Genomic DNA, 17,320 nt, shown 5'->3' with positions numbered 1-17,320 from the left:
CAACTTGAACTCGAAATTTCTAGACAAAACAACATTTCATTAACTAGTGAGACCGTTCAATGAATTTTAATCATTCCAACTTTTTTAAATTAATTTAGGGTCAATACAAGATATATAGTATATGTTTAAAGACATTCATACATACATAACGCTTGAATCGAGACATAAAAAAATAACAACAATTTCCTAACCACGAAAAGAACACGGCTCGTGCTGATTATCCAAACTTGAATACAAGCATGTAGAGGAAGAAAACTGTCAAAAGAGCCACAGGGAAATAGGAGCAGTTTGAAACTACCAAAAAAAAAACCTTTAATTGGTGCAGATGAGTTAGAAAAGGTTATGGTTTGATGTAATCTGAGGCATGGACCACCCTACCAGATCTTCATGTATTAATGTTGAATAAAAGCAAAGTATGAAATTGGATAAACAAATTGCAGCTTCATCCATCGCCGCCGGGACCTACCCTACACCCTAACACTCCTTTTTCTTGTGAATCATTCAGTGCTCTGTCGGAACTACATTAAATTCCCATCATTAAATACCTTATTAACACTGCAAAATTACAGTATTTTCACCCAGCAATTACTTTTTTCCTCATGTAAATAAGATAAAAAAAATTAACATTGTTAAAAGGTATCTAGAGTGTCCTACAATATAGTCGAACGTGTGATTTAGCCTACATCTTTAATGAGGGATTGTACTTTAAACTTGTTATTGGGTAGCCCAAGCTTTGGGACCATATTTCCTAGGCCTAACTTCGTTATTTGTTGGTAAGAGTTATGGGAAGGTTTGAGCCCATTGAACCCAATATTCCATACATTCATCTACTTATAAAGTACTAAGATATCATTTTTGAGATGATTATTTGATTGGATCGACTTAAATTAAATATAAAAAAATCAACTTATTAGAGTTGACGAGTTTATTTTTAAAATTCAAACTTTATTTAAAAAAAATTGAGTCGAGTTGAATTGAATTTTTGAGTTTCTATTCAAATTTAATTGCAATTTTGTGAGAAAAAAAGGTCGATCCGCAGGGACTTAAAAATTCCTGATGTTGAATTGCATTGATTTTAATCTAGGTAAATTGTAAGAAAGGATAAAAAAATGGGTTTGGTGGAATAATAATGAAATAAAATCAATTAAATAAAAATAACAAAAGAATTGAAATAAAATGATGAAAAAACAATTATAGGGAAAATAGCCTTAAGTTTAGCTTTGACTCAATTCACTTTGATAATCGAAATGGATTTTACTTCGGGATTCATGCTAATTATAGTCTACAAGGTCCAACCCTTGTAACCTGCTTTTCTCTTTGATAAACCGATCTTCCCAAGTCAACCTCTGAAATTTAGTCCTTGAATGGACTAACTACGACTATTGTCACTAGAACAAATCATATTAAGTTTTGGAAAAGCCTGAATTGGATTATGTTATCTCTATGAGAATGGAATTCGATCTCAGTTTCTCTTAGCGGACCACCGCTAAGTGTGTTCACAGGAAGTCGAATATGCTACAAGTTGATCCTTCTTCCCAACTTTAAATCAGAACAACATTCATACCAACGCCGACTTTTTTATATGAAAGTGTTTTGATTTTTAAAGGAAAGACCAATTGTCAATCCTAGTTTGCAAAAAACTGAGAATGTAACCCCGAAAGGTATTAAGTATTTTTCAATTCTCACATTTGGAATTGAGTCATCGCCAAGTCTAGACTAAATAAGAAAATTAGCCAAGCATGATAGAAATCATACTTACTAAATTTATGAAAACAATAAAAATTAAAGTAAAAGAAAGAAAAGATGAAAAAGGAAATCTTTTATAAAAAAAAAAATTCAAGATGATATCCAAGCCATACCTTAAGGAGGGTATTTACAGGTTTTTAAATCCTAAAAATAGCATGAAAATTCAAATTCAAAATAAATGTTTTGAATTCAAACTTAAAACAAGATTTCGTAAAATATCTCCTTAGATTGTGCTCACTAGGTTGCTTCCATAATCTTTCGGGTGCTAATTGGACCTACTAGAATTTGCCATATTAGAACACGTCGTGCCCATGTCTTCGACCGTGATCGGATAATAAAAAAAATGCAAACACCGCCCTTTTACTACTGGTTCTGGACAGTAAGTCTCTACACGAAAATAAGCACAAATAGTACCAAATCAATAGTGATAAATTGCTAATGCGGGAAAATTAACAAGTAAATAGTGTCAATCTAAAACACACATCAACCAGTTGGAAATAGACATGTGCGGTTCACATTGTAAGTAATTTTCATTCTACGCTCCATGATTGATATATGTTATTTGTCTGTGTTTGTATACATGACCATTGATGGGTCTAGTCACGATTGATATGACAAAGGCCGCTTTGATCATATATGAATATAGTTGATGGATGAGATTGTTCTAGAATACCTATTGCATGATAACAAATTTTGAGTTCATAAAGTTATACATTTATCAGGAAACATATGTTGCTCAAGTGAGTGATTGTCAGATTAAAATCCATAATTATGAGCACATATTTATAATGTATATTGTTATCATAAAATATGACATAAATTAAGTGACCAATTATGTTATAAAGTCATAAGGTATTAGAAGTGTCAATGAAATAAAAGTGCAGATACTATTAAATTTGCATTTATAATTCGATGAGAGGCAGTGTTACAAGTACAAACAATAATTGATTCTTAAATCAGTAATATAAAAGGGTTATGGTCCCCAAGAAATAGATAATCTCGTATTTTCTTTTATCACGGTCAAAGAGTTTATACTCAAGAGAATTCTATCTTCTTGGAAGATCACAACCAAAGAAAGATTCAAAGATTTCAGCCTATCAATTAATTCAGGTACGCTTCCACATTTAGTATTTTATTCTTGATCATTTGGCATGATAAGATCCTAATTGTTTTCATATTTATTTATGATTTAGTTCTAAAATTTTAGTGTTGGATGAGGCTACAACTTCCATTGATACAGTGTAACTCAGGAGAGTGAGACAAGCGGGAGGACGGTCATCACCATGGCACATTAGATTCCAACGATTTGGTTCTGGTTCTTGATAAAGGGAAAGTAGTGGAATACAATGCGCCAAATATATTTGGTTCTTGAGACCATACAAGATGATCTATTGACTGCATAACATGTGGAAAGCATTCAATTGATGGAGTATGGAGGAGTATGGAGGAACATGAAAACTTTTGGAAATTGCATGAAGATTTCCTTTCAGAGGAATATTTAGTCAGTAGGTTTAGAGAAAATACGAAGAAATTGAAGGAATGAGGAAATCATCGATTAAATCGTAAAACTATCAAAATAACTCAACATGAATAATTCGAAATTAAAAAAATTGATATTTTGAGTCGTTTCAAGTTTTCCTCACCCCAAGTCTATATTGAGATAGACTCAATAAAATCACCTACGTAAGTGTGAAGAACTAGTACTAATTCTAGATTCGTTCATTTGGTAGGAAAAGAATTGTTCATTTCACTATGTACTAATTCTAGATGCGTTCATTCGTACTTAAGCGATTAATTTCATTGTTACTTTCTTTTTAAATCTATTTATTTGTATTAGTGAGAAATTGTTGGATAGTAAAAATAAAAGAAAATATTATAATATATGAAATAATATTTTATTTATATTTTAAGAAGATTTTGAAGACAATTGAAAGTTTTATGATAATTTTTCATGTTTTATTTATTGATCCTCCTTTTACTTTTATAAATATTAAACTCCAACTCATCGTTTTACCCAAAAAATTATTTTTGTTTTTACACATTTTTTCTCTTTCTATTTTCCAAAAAAAAACCCAATTACACTAATTCATACAAAAATGACTTGTATAACAATGAATTTTACCTCATCACAATAATTATATCATTTTTAAATAATTAATGACATGATGGCATGGCTAACGGTTGATGACTACCGACGAAGACAACTCACCGAAACAATGCGTTTTGTTTTGGTTGTTAACGATTTAACGGTCTAGTGGTATAATTGAAACGAAATTCAAAGTTCAGTATTATAATTGAAAATTTAATAGTATAAACTACACAATGCCTAAAGTTGTATAATATCCTGTGTAATTTACCTTTTTGTTTTGCAAACAGACTTACACAAATATACAAATGTGATGGCATCATGATGCAAACATCATGTATATCCGAAGTCTCCCTTGATGGAGGATAAAAAAGAAAGTGAAGAAATGGGGTGGAAATTTCTCATGAGGACTAGCTAAGTGGGAAGGCGAGAATGTAACCCCCTCAGATCGATGCGGGTAACCCAATCCGATATGTGGTGTCACATTAGGGCCACCGGAGTGACCCACCATAAAAATAGCGAAAAATTTAAAACTTTTCTTAAAACATGTAACTTATAAAATGATTTATCAATATGCAGAAATAAAACAGATTTTCAGACTCAGATATAAAACAAAATACAATTACATGCCCCCTAATCACATGTATCATACTCTGCAAAAAACGCCGGAAGAACTCCCTTATTGATGTCTATAGCTGTACTAGTACAAACCTGTAAAGGTGAGTAACAGAGTGAGCTTTGGAAAGCTCAGTAATACAGAACTACCAGATGATGCTGAAGAACGTGCAGATACAGATAAACATATATTTCCTTATCAGTTCAGACATTTACAGATCTTTATGTTGAGCGAAAATCCTACTAATATTTCAGGTAGTAACAGATGGTAAGCGTTTAGTTCAAGGAAATATTTTGGATGTCTAGGTTCAGGAAATCAGAATAGAGTATCTAGTGTGTTCCCGTAAAACCAGTAAAAAGATACAGATCTTTTAAAAAAGATACAGATCTTTTAAAACATACACACACACACACATATATATATACCCCCATCCGTCACGTACACAATGTGTAGGTTCCCCAGAACCATACAACCCCGTCACGTCCAATAAGGCCCTGAGCACAAAGCCGAGGAACCTGCAAGTATTCTTCCTCCAACAATACCCCCCAATAAAACATGTTCCGTCCGTAAACGGATATATCAAAAATCAAAACATAAATTAGGTCAAGTATCAGATCAGAATCCAGGTCATGTATCAGATCAGAATCCATGTCAATATCATATCAGAATTCAGGTTAGGTATCACAACATAATTCAAATCAAAAATCAGATAAAATATTCATATGATTAGGGAACACACCAGAGTTTATAGATATTATTTAGAGGTACTGGATAATCTTATCAGGTAGAGAAACACAGGTATTCAGTATGTCGATAGGATGTTGGAATTGAGAATCACTATTGGAAGAGATCAATAACTGATGGAATCATCAGTTATTCAGAATGAGACTTGAGCTGATAAGGAAGAAATGAAGTTTCATGACATTTACAGTCTGTATCGATCTATCGGATTATCGAAATAACCCAAGCTGAACAACTTATAGAACTAGTACATGTTGATCGGTCTATTCGTTGTTATTCCAGGTATTCACTCTTTAATACCAACAATTATTGTCCATAGATCATCTTCGGAATCATCGCTGAATAGATATTTCAATGTCTTTATTTCATTTTCACGCTTCCACAATATCATGAAATGCTGACGTGCTTGATTTGTAGTTCATGACCCACAAGAACAGTGTATGTTCATTAAAGTTTTCATACTCATCCAAATCACTTATTTAATTCTCAGTCATGGAGGTTACTTATTTCATTTAGCATTCAAGTCCATTCCAGTTACTTCGGCATTTTCCAGAGTAAGACAGACGTTTCTGAATTTCAGATACATATTGTACTTTTGTTCAATTCAATTTGATCTTTGTGATTGATTTCTCTAACGAATATTCATTTCTTAGTACCGGATGTGATCTAGAGTTGAGTTGAGCTGGATACTTCCAAAATTATCATCAAGCCAAACTTGAGAAGACGAACACCCATTCAAGTGATATCTATGTTGTTCAGGTACTGACATATCATTAACGTTGGTCAACTCACTTAAGTTGAGTTCCATAACTTTTAAGGGTAATTCAACACCCATGTTTATTTGGATTCCTTAATTAATCCAAGACATTTTCTTAATCTAGTCCATAAGGGCATTTTGGTCATTTTGGTGCTCAATGTTTTTTCATTCATTTCAAAGCTTGTGGATATCCATTTATTCTTGGGCTTGGTGATATTCTTGAGTCATTTTTATTCCACGGGTATTTTGGTTATTTTACAGATTCAGTGTATTTCAATTATTTCCTTCCTTTCGATCTTACTATTAAATTCAATCTTATCATTTATTTCAGTCATTTCAAACAATTCTGACAAAAGAACACCCCCGATAAATTGTTCTTCAGGTATTTACTCATAACTCAGATATTTTCGGGTAAAGTGCCTTCTCAGATTTTACAAACGGAATATCATGAATTTTTATACAAAGACAAGATCTTAACAATTAAATCTGTAATTTATCGAGTTAAGTACAAATCCTCAAAGTACTTTCTCATTCCGGGTCAACTCGGACTATTTTTACCTTTCAAGGCATTTTTATAATTTCTTAACCAAATAGTTTCGATATTATCTCTTTACGAAAATAACTATAATTTAGAGATCCTATGGTTAATTTCTTTTCAGAACATTCTTCAATCTTGAAATGATTCCTTAACAGACTTCTAGTATCGTGCATAAACCCTCTTGGGGTTAAAAATCGGTTATCTGAATTTTCCAATTAAAACTAACATTTCTTATGCACATCTGTAGTTTTATCAGACCAATAAGTCTTTGCAGAGTTATTAATCAACTTCCAGGGAAGATTCTTGTCATTTTCCAACATAAGGGTAATTTCGTAATTTTACCTAATCGAAGTATTCTCATACCTTATCAAATGAGATAGATTATAAATTGCATATCCAGTGTTGATACCTATATAACTTAATCTCATAACTTGTAATTGAATTCAAATTGTCCTTCAATTTCTTATATTAATCATCTGATCCATATTCAATTACAGAATTTTTACTGTATTCGAATCAAGTATAGAACTTCATTAATTACACATATGAGACCAAACATTTTCATTCATGCATTTACCAATATCAACATGTTCTATAAAACATAAAGAGGTAGTAATGTATTACCTCAATTTTCGTGCCATACTGATCGACTATTTAAATTTCATTTGAACGTCCTCGATCCCTAATTCAACTTTCAATAATTTCTCAGATACATATCAACAGAAATTACATAAAAAACGGAGCTTAATTCTGAAAAACGGATCGAATCGGGTGATAAATCAGTTAAAAACAACTTACCAGGTTTGAATTTGGCGAAACAAACCCCAAAAACGGATTTGGAACATCGAAAAACATAAATATGACTTTTCAAAAATTTTGACTTTTTTGGTCAAAGTCACAAATATCACCCTAACATAAATTAATTACATATTACCCACCATTCTAAAAATATTTACAAAACTAGCACCCGAGTTTTACACAAATATCACCATAATAGAAATTAATTACAAATTAGGACTTCCCCATGCACAGTGGCGGCGCGTGCGACGCCATGGAGGGTCCAAAAATTCCCGAAAAAATTCCTAAAAATTATTTTAAGGCATTTTGATACACTTACTAAGCTCGGTTCACAATTTTGAATAGCGGAGAGCTCGATTCCGGAACATTGAAAACTTTGACTTCCTCACCCCCTCCACATGTCGGCGATTATGGAGACACAGAGATCACCGGTAGACTCGGAACGATGCAAGGAATACGATGGTGCAGGAGGTGTCGAAAACGGATGGTCGAATCGTCGTGAATCGATGAAAAACCAACTGAAATCGTGTTAAAACCGACGATACTTCCAACTGAAATTAACGACGAACGACGACGATTCACGATGAAAGGTTTGAGGGGTTTTGTTCATCGGTCAATAACGAACACGATGGTGGTTTCAGTTCGTCAAATGGACGCCAAACGGTGAGTAGATCAGAGTTCAAAGTGAGTTGACTCGAGGAGAGAAAATGATGATTTTCTGCAGAAAAACATACGGGAATGGAGGTTTATAATTCTCCCAAAAATAAAAAATAGTTAAACTATGAGTTTAGCCACTGAATTTCTTACACTTTATAAAACAATCTACCTACTTTAAAATATTACAATTTAATCCTCAATTTCTTCCAAAATGCCAATTAAAATCATTACTTTATAATTTCTTAAAAAATAATTTAGCCCCTAAATTGGAGTGTTACAGAGAAAGCACAAAATTATGATTCACTGATAAGAATAAACTGTCTCAAGTTAGAAAAGTCTGGGTGAACCAACAACCAGTTGATCTAGTGGGATGAAGCACTAGGTCATTTAAGTAATGTCAGAGGTTCGAATCCTGACGTTTGCAAATGAAGTAAATTGGGTTGGAAGGGTCGTCCTCGCCTCTGCAGTACCCGATCTGGATTAATCGGTCAATAGATCGGATACCGGTGATTAATTCAAAAAAAAAAGTTTGGGTGAAGCACACTACACATAGGACTATGAATAGTAAACTTTTGGACCTACAAATTGCGAGGTGCTGGCAACCCTAACAACTTGTAATTTAACTATTCAAACTAAGTGAGATCAATCTCCACTTTTGTGATGGGTGAAAAACACATGATAGCTTTTCTTACAATGGCCATGATCCTGTGTCTTAGCTCAGTCGTCCATGCTATTCAAGGGATGGCTGTTTTTTATGGAACGCCGCCTTATCTTCGTGAGTATATATATATCGAATGATTTTATTTTAGGGTAAACTATACAAGATATTACTGAATTTTATGCAGAATATTGTTTATATCATTAAACTTTCTAAACAGCACAAATTTATGGACTAAGAAAAGAATGAGTGAAATATGAACGTTTCAGTATCGATCTTTTTGTGAAAAACGATCAACGAAAGACGATGATTGGCTACTGACAACTACTGGAAAAGAATAGTAAAAAATGAAATTTTTAAAAGTTTAGTGACAAAATCAACACACCCGAACGTTCAATGACTAAATCAATGTTGTTTTAGGCATCGATAGCCATATCAAAACGATGTTATTTTGTACATGTTATCACACTATTTAGATTTTAACGGTCAGTGACATAATTAAAGTCAAAACCAAACTTCAGTGCTATAATTGGAAAAATTAAAAGTTTAGTGGCACATACACGATATACAATCTAAAGTTCAATGGTATTGAGAGCAGTTTACCCTATATTTTATACTGATTTTGTAGATTTTAACACAATCATCCATAATTGAATTATTGAACAGCTTCAGCATGCTATGGGAACCAAAATAATGGAATAATGGTGGCCGGAGTAAGCGATGCGTTGTGGCAAAACCGAAGAGCATGCGGCAAGAGGTACAGAGTTAAATGCATAGGAGGAGCAAACAAAGCACCGCATCCTTGCAAGAATGGTAAAAGTGTGGTGGTTAAAGTTGTCGACTACTGTAAAGCCGGATGCCAGGGGATCATCAACCTCTCCCGAGATGCTTTCTCGACCATCGCCGATCCCGACGCCGGTATAGTCCGAGTCGAATTGAACGAGTGAGCACCGAGTACCTCTTTAGTTCACCTGTTGTTATACAAGTTTCAGGTATCATGTCTCTTAATATCATTTGCACGTTTTTGCCATTTCCCCCCTTATACGCAGGGTGAGCACTTGTTCACTTTGGAATTCGAATTTCTCTATGTTAGTCGTTCATTTTACTTACGGCGTTCACCCTAAAATATTATTTGTGATCACCTAATACGAAAATAATTTTGTATTAATACATATATATCCACCCTGAAAAATCTTTCTGAACCCATCAGAAACATTACTGCTAATAGTGCAAGGAAGACCAATCCATAAGAGAATCATTAGCCAGGACTTGTCAATAGGAAGGGATATGAAGGCAATATAAAAGAATGAAGTTTTTGCTAAATTGTTATAACCTTAATTGGATGGTTCTGAAAGGTATTTGAGTATATTTAAAAACATTAAATTTTCACCTTATCGTTTTCAAAGGTTAAATCTAAGAGTCGTAAATGAATTGAACGTTCGATGAATTGTTCGTGAAAATTTATGTTTTTCATATTAAGTTAAAAAAAAACAAGTATGAATAAAAAAATTATTCATTTTATAAACGAACGAACATGAATAGAGGTATGTTCGATTCCCTTATGTTCACGAACAAGTTGATTTAAAAGTTTGTTTATCTACTCGTTTATCCAATACTCATTTTCCTTTCAGTTTTTTACATTTTAAATATCTGTAAATGTATTAAATTTAACACATAGTAAACTTTGAAGTTCAAACTACAAAACTCAAAGAGCTTAAGGACCAATGACATAATTCTCTATTTTGGCAAATATATTCGCCAATACTAAATGAACTAAACACGAACACCTTCAAATGTAAATAAATCAATACGATATCAAAAATTTAAACGAAGATGAACCGAACATGAATACTTTAAAAAAAATAAATAAATAAACACGAACACAATCTTATTTGCTTATACCCGACTTATTTACACCTAGTTAAATCCCTTTATGGATAACCCTTTTAAAACAAGTGGTCAAATATGTCTTTTGCATTTACAAAACCAGGAATCATTATCAACCTGAAGTTTCACTTACAATTATAGGCAAAATTAGAGGGTCAATCCACCATATCGGATAGGAAAAAAAAAGAATGTAAGAAAAAAGCACTAAAAAATATCAGCATGCATTGCCTGTGGTTACACATTGATTAAGTGTTGAGAACCATGACCTTCTGCCCTCCGAAACCGAGCGTCTTAAGCCTGGCAAATTCTGGTCCGACGGGCAGGGAGCTGAAGGACTAGCATTCGGAGCTCCGATGCAGAGGAATAGGCTCAATCGAAAATATTATAAAGAATATCATATTTTCAGTTGTGTGAAACTTAAAATAGTTTTTAAAATTTCTTAATATTTTCGATTGCCAACCGAAAATGTTATGAATAATGTATCATTGTTGGTTGTATCCAACTAAAAATGTTATGCTTTCGATGATATTTTCGGGTGCGCCTACTTAGCCTTAAATTAGACTGTCGCTCCTTAAACTCTTCCAAGAATTTTACTTGAAGTGTGCACTAAATAGTACATTAAAATATTTACAGTTAGAGATAGATCGAGAGAGTAGAAATGAACAATCGTCCCACAAAAATTTATATATTATTATCATTCCTTTAAAAAAATTTAAATATATTCGCTCAATTTTATAAATTTGACTCTTTGCTTTTCCCCCTGTTTATAGTGAAACATATTTTCTAAAATTTAACAAACATGTATTCCTTTAAATGGTGGGTCTATTTATTTATTTCATTTTTCTATTCCAACTGATTTTTATTATCTTTGCAATATATTTTATTAATCAAATTTATAATATATTGATGAAGGATATTGATTTAGTTTTGATTGATATTCTTTTGGTAAAATGAAAACTTTTACGTTTGTAATAGATTTAATTTATCATTTTCGTTTCTATCGTATTTTCATGTTAATTTAGTCTTTGGAATTGCTTAATTGCATCATTCGATATCTTACTCCTAACTTAAAACTCTAAATTATAAACTCAGCTTTAAACCATAACCTAATAACCTCTAAACCCTAAACCTTGAATCCTAAACCCTAATTTTAAGTTTATAATTTAGGTTTTTAAGTTATTGATAGGGTATATAATGATGTAATCAAACAACTTTGAGGGTTAAATGATACGAAAATAAGATAAGGACGAAAATGATAAATTAGGTCTACTCAAGGAGTAAAAGTGAACTTTAAACCTATTATTTTTTATTAAAAAAGTTATTATACTTAAAAAGTTATTATTTGATTAACAGATTGCTGTGTAAATGTTATATTCATATAATATAATATGTCTATTATAATCGTAAATCTTAAAATTTTAAAAATATAAATCTTAAATGGACCAAATATCATTTAAATAAATACTAATAACTTGTTGGTCTAATGAGATTATACATTAAATATTTTAAGTAAGATCAGACGTTTGAATCATGTCGTTTATGAATGGAGTAAATTGGGTTTAGAGGGTCGCCCTCATCTTTGTAGTATCTTATCCGAATTGATCGATCAATAGATTAGATGTCAATAATTATATAGAAAAATAGACTAATGTAAACTTTAATTTATATAAACTTATCTATTTAAGGTTTAAAAGTCTTATAACTATTTAAATTTTAGAGTTAAAAGTTTAAAGTATATAAAAAAAGAGTTTAGAGCTTAAGAATGTAGGTTTAAGGTTTAGAATTTAGAATAAATTTTAGGATTAAAAAATTAAAATTTTAGATTTTAAAGTTTATGATTTAAAATTAAAATATATTATATCAAAATTTATGCAAGTTATATATTAAAAATACTAATTGAATGATTTTGGTAAAAGATGAATTGTTATTTTTCGGTAAAAATACTAATTTAATTATATCATGCATATTAGAGATGCGTACAATATCAAATGATTAATAGTTATCTTTTAACGTATATTACCTTATATTTATCGAGATTAATAAAATAATAATAACCCTAAAAATATTAAATTGCATTTATTAAACATATCACGTTTAGGGGCGGTCAACCGTTGAGAAAGAAATTAATAACAGAAAATATTGATAAAATAAATGAGATTGAGTTCATGCATGAGCTTTGGGTATGGACATGACATTTGAGCAGCATCAGCTTTAATTGCTCTCTGCTAAAGGCTCAATGCGTAATTTGACCACCTATCAAATTTTTCATGCCCTCTTTTGACCTTGTTTATGTACAGAATATGGTCAAAAAAACATACATGACATTATGTATGTCTTCATGGATGTTGAAAGAAAACATACATATGAGTAATACCAAGTTATTAGGTCTTTCAAAAGACGAGAAAAATTGTGAATTATTCGAGATCGATATAGTTAAAATTTAGTTGGGGTCGACGGCTTTGATGATCGATGAGGCTGGAAGCGAGGTGGGGAGGCTGCTGAAGGAGACGGCGACGCGAGTCGGTTGCTTGGATCTTGTTACATTAACCCTAATGTGTGGTAAATCTGAGCCGTGTCAGATCATCTTCAGATATGACAGTTGTGATGGGCGGCTGAGGCAAGAGTTGGGAAACCCTAGGGTTTCATAATATTTGGGTTTTGGGCTTGAGCAGTCTGTATTGGGCCAAAGTTTGTAAAAACATTTAGGGTAAAGTATATAAATAGTCCCTAAATTTTTAGGGTTCTGGCATTTTGGTCACCTAACTTTTGAAATTTACAATATATTCATCGGACTTTTAGTTTATTTTTATTTTGGTCCCTGTCGTTACTTTCTGTTAGATTTCGCTGACGTATCAGTTAACCCTCCGTTAACCTTCATATTTTGCTAACGTGGCTTCTTCTTCTTCTTCTTCCATCTCTAACTTTCACCTCTAACTTTCAACATTAAAATAATAAAAAAATTAGTTTCAACAAAACTAGAATCTTGTCTTTCTCGTCTCCATTTCATTAAAAAAGTAAATAAAATATTACAACGAACATCCGTTATCGAGACGGAAGTTCCATGGGAACTTGAGGAAGTTGAAGTATGTCTTCAAGTTCCATCAATTCAATTTGAAGTTCAAGAAAGATGCTCGAGACGGTAAGCTTTAGAGCTTGACCGTTATCAAGTCGAGGTATTTCGATCTCAAGGGATTGCCCGCGAACGACGACCATCTGTCTCATGACATCGCCAACAGTCAGAAGCTGGTGAAAGAGGTGCACGAGTCGTTTAGGGCGAGCCCTCAATGGAACGAGACACTCCTAGTGATTACTTATGATGAACATGGTGGTTTCTATGATCATGTCAAGACACCGTTCGTGAATGTCCCGAGTCCGGACGGGAACACCGACCCTGCTCCTTCGTTCTTCAAGTTCGATCAGCTCAGAGTTCATGTGCCGACTATTATGGTCTCTCCTTGAATCAAGAAAGGCACCGGTAAGTTACTCGGACTTGAACCGTCGGATTACGTATCAACCACCTGCCACCTTGTATGTTTAATGCTCGAAACTTGTGGTGCAGTGATAAGTGGACCAAAGGGACCAACTCCAAGCTCAGAATTTGAGCACTAATCAATCCCAACAACAAATGTTCAACCTCTCATCCAATTTCTTAACCCATAGAGATGCTTGGGCTGGCACTTTTTAAGGACTTGTTAAGGAATTAACAACTCCTAGAACTGATTGCCCTGGTATTTTATTTCATTATTCGATCAACAGATTGGTGAAAAAACGTCTAAAACCTAAAAAAAACATGTTTTATTTCAGAGACATTGCCGTATGTTGCACCTCTGAGGACAACTGAAGCTAAAAAATATGATGGTCTCTTCGAGTTTTAGAGTGAGATAGTTCAGCTGACGGTTGTTCTTAACGACGTCCATTTCTTGAGCAACTTCCCAAATGAGATGAGCAAGAAAATGGCAGTAACGAAAAAGAAGAAGAAGTCACGTCAGTAAAAAAGGAAGGTTAATGGAGGGTTAACTGCCACGTCAACAAAATCTGACGGAAGGTAACGGTAGGGACCGAAATGAAAACGGACTAAAAGTTTAATGACTATATTGCAAGTTTCAAGAGTTCAGTGACCAAAATACAAGTTCCCTAAAAGTTCAGTGACAAATTATATACTTTACCCATTTTTTATGGAATGTAATCTTTATTTAATGATGTTGATGTTGATAATAATCAAGACTTAAAGGTTAACCTATTTTTAAATTGTTACAAAATACTCATTTTATTCAACTATATATTTATGTTTTCTACTCGTATCAATTTTCAAAAACGTCTTTTTGTAAAATGGGCGTGAAAAGTGCATTCTGTTAGAGGTAGCGCCATTCAATATGACATTCGAACGAAAAACGAACTTGAAAACAATCGAGTATACTTTGATTATAAAATAAAATGAATCAATGTTCGATAAAAGGATCACACTTTAAATTTTAACTCGAATATACAAATTCCACAACTAAGACAACGTATAGGCGACCAGGTACCAGTTTTGGACACTGTTGGGTGCTTACCCTTCCCTATGCGTAATCGGTTCTTGAACCCTTAAAATGAATTTCTAATAACATGCAAACCCATTTTGTCTTTCTAAATGATTTCTTTTAAAATAATTTTAAAAGACGTTTTTAGATATTCGATTTACCTAACCTAAAGGTTGATGACAACCCCAAAACAAATCAATTTTGAAACCTATCATTTCTCGAAAGTCGTACTATTTTTATCATTTTTTTAAAAAAATGGTACCAACACATACCTAATGTTTAAATTTTATTTCATTTTGATATCTTTGTTCAAAATTTATCGTTAACTTCTTAAAAAAATTAAAAATTTAGATACTAAAATAAACCAAAATTAATAATTTATGTACTAAATGTGTAATTTATCCTATTTTTATTTAGGTGATCAACCCACCCGCCCACCCACCCACCCACCGCTTTCCTGATGCAAATAATTAATAGAACCATAACAACTAATAATAGAATCGATCAAGCATACAATATCCAAAATGTGAAGAAAAACTATCCAACGAAAGGACTAAATATGCAAATCATAGACACTAAACCACACGTAGAAAACAACAGCAAATCGGGCAGACTATACGATACGAGTGCCCATCTAAGACCAAAGACAACCTCCTCAAGGCTTCCAGGGTTGCTCATAATGATTGTCTCTCCTATTGTTCCTGAATGCACAGCAGCCAACGGAGTAGACGATGATGAGGAAGACGAGGAACACTATGTTGACAACCGCCACCTTCTTCCAAGAACTCCGTAGGTTGTCGATGAATCCGGCCTTGCACGACTGGCAGTTGAAGCAGAGTGTGTCCATGTTATTATCCCACAGGTTGCAGTCCGGGTTGGTCGATACGGCACTCCCTTGAGTCCAGTTAGTCGGTCCGACATAGTTGAATTGACAGTCGTTTGATGGCTTACAGCAACCAGACTGCAATTACATGGAAACACAAGCATTACATCCACAACAACAATCCACGAGGAACGCATGCAGAAAATATTAGAAATTTAAAGAATGTAAGTATTGGTTCCACGAGACTGCTTTATGCATAAAGCTTGAGATAATTAAAAACTAAGCACCAACTTCCGACATTTTTTAATAAACTTTTGCAAAAATTCAAGCCCCTCATCCCCAAAATTAAAATCAACAAAATCCCAGAAAGCATACCTGAACGGAGGACAGGTGCTCACGGTAGAACTCCGTGACCGGAACATTGAGATACTTTTCGTGAAATTCAGTACAAACTTTACTATCAGCCAAACAGCTCTTGATCTTATTCCAGTTCTTCCCGTCACTAACTCTCTTCTGCAACCAGTTCGAGTAATCCCCAAGCCGGTACTCCTTATACCCTTTCCCGGACAAAGTTTCTCCGGCCCCTTTATTCGTCACCACGAAAGCAAAGACGGTGAGCACTACGCCGAGCACGATGAGGAGGAACATGACGGCTAGGTAAAGCCAGAGCAGCCAAGTTACACGGCAGCACGCGCCGATCATTCCGGCGAGAGAGACGACCATGAGGAAGGCTCCGATAACGATGATGGGGCGGTCTAGGAACTGCTCGCATTCCGTCACGCCTTCTCGACTGAGCCAGATGCCGGCGCCGAGGATGGGGATGGAGAGGAGGAATGTTATGAAGTTGAGGATTCCGAGGAGGTTGTTACTGAGTCGGAAGGCCATGGGTTTAAGCTATGGGTTGGTTTCCTTGATTTCGTGTTTGGATGATGAGAAAAAGGAGGAGAAGTGAAGATGTAGATAAGGTGGAATGGAGAATATGGGGAACTTATAAAGATGAAGACAAAGTTCTGTCCTCTAATGGATGGGTAGAAGCATTCTACACGTTTCACATACCAGCGCGTCCAATTCATAGTAAAAATATCTTAAGGGCTAACTTACTCCAAATGTCTTTCGATTTTATTATTAAATTTTAAAATATTTTAATTTCAACATTTAATTTTAATTTTAACATAAATATTGGTCGTTAAATCGTTGCCTCTTAATAACTATTCTCACACATTGTCAATAAAATATAAATCTCTTTCACTTAAATCATAAGAATTTATTTACCAATATGATCGATGATTATCTCAATCATAATTAACAATGTTGAATTTAGAAATTCCTTCAAGCTAAACACATGGATTATCATTAGGACTTGCTACTTTTAGAGTGAAAAAAATTATTGCCAAGTTGCATGTTGACTCGTTTATTCGAGAACATTTGAGATGAAACATCATTGAATAAATGGACGATCATAAGATCTCCTCCAACTATGTTGACTCCAATAA

At 33.5% G+C, this 17,320-nt stretch overlaps 2 protein-coding genes and 1 pseudogene across 2 annotated transcripts; 2 read left to right on the top strand and 1 right to left on the bottom strand.

The window, feature by feature from the left end:
- Nucleotides 1-8,599: 8,599 nt before the first annotated feature.
- Nucleotides 8,600-9,544, top strand: LOC120145470 (EG45-like domain containing protein). Its single transcript, XM_039159296.1, has 2 exons — nt 8,600-8,714; nt 9,264-9,544. Exons 1-2 carry the CDS (start codon nt 8,600-8,602, stop codon nt 9,542-9,544), a joined length of 396 nt encoding a protein of 131 aa, XP_039015227.1.
- A 3,402-nt stretch (nt 9,545-12,946) lies between these two features.
- LOC120145633 lies at nt 12,947-14,169 on the top strand (annotated as a pseudogene).
- A 1,375-nt stretch (nt 14,170-15,544) lies between these two features.
- Nucleotides 15,545-16,791, bottom strand: LOC120145468 (tetraspanin-8-like). The gene is made up of 2 exons (XM_039159294.1): nt 16,203-16,791; nt 15,545-15,965 (listed from the first exon to the last, which is right to left on the bottom strand). Exons 1-2 carry the CDS (start codon nt 16,710-16,712, stop codon nt 15,660-15,662), a joined length of 816 nt encoding a protein of 271 aa, XP_039015225.1. The 5' UTR covers nt 16,713-16,791; the 3' UTR covers nt 15,545-15,659.
- Between the last annotated feature and the right edge of the window lie 529 nt (nt 16,792-17,320).

This window comes from Hibiscus syriacus, unplaced genomic scaffold (genome assembly GCF_006381635.1).
Source record: "Hibiscus syriacus cultivar Baekdansim isolate YM2019G1 unplaced genomic scaffold, ASM638163v2 tig00110893_pilon, whole genome shotgun sequence".
In the NCBI taxonomy this organism is placed as follows: Eukaryota; Viridiplantae; Streptophyta; class Magnoliopsida; order Malvales; family Malvaceae; genus Hibiscus; species Hibiscus syriacus.
The sequence above is the reverse complement of the archived record's forward strand: the minus strand, read 5'-3'. Positions and strand labels throughout refer to the sequence as shown.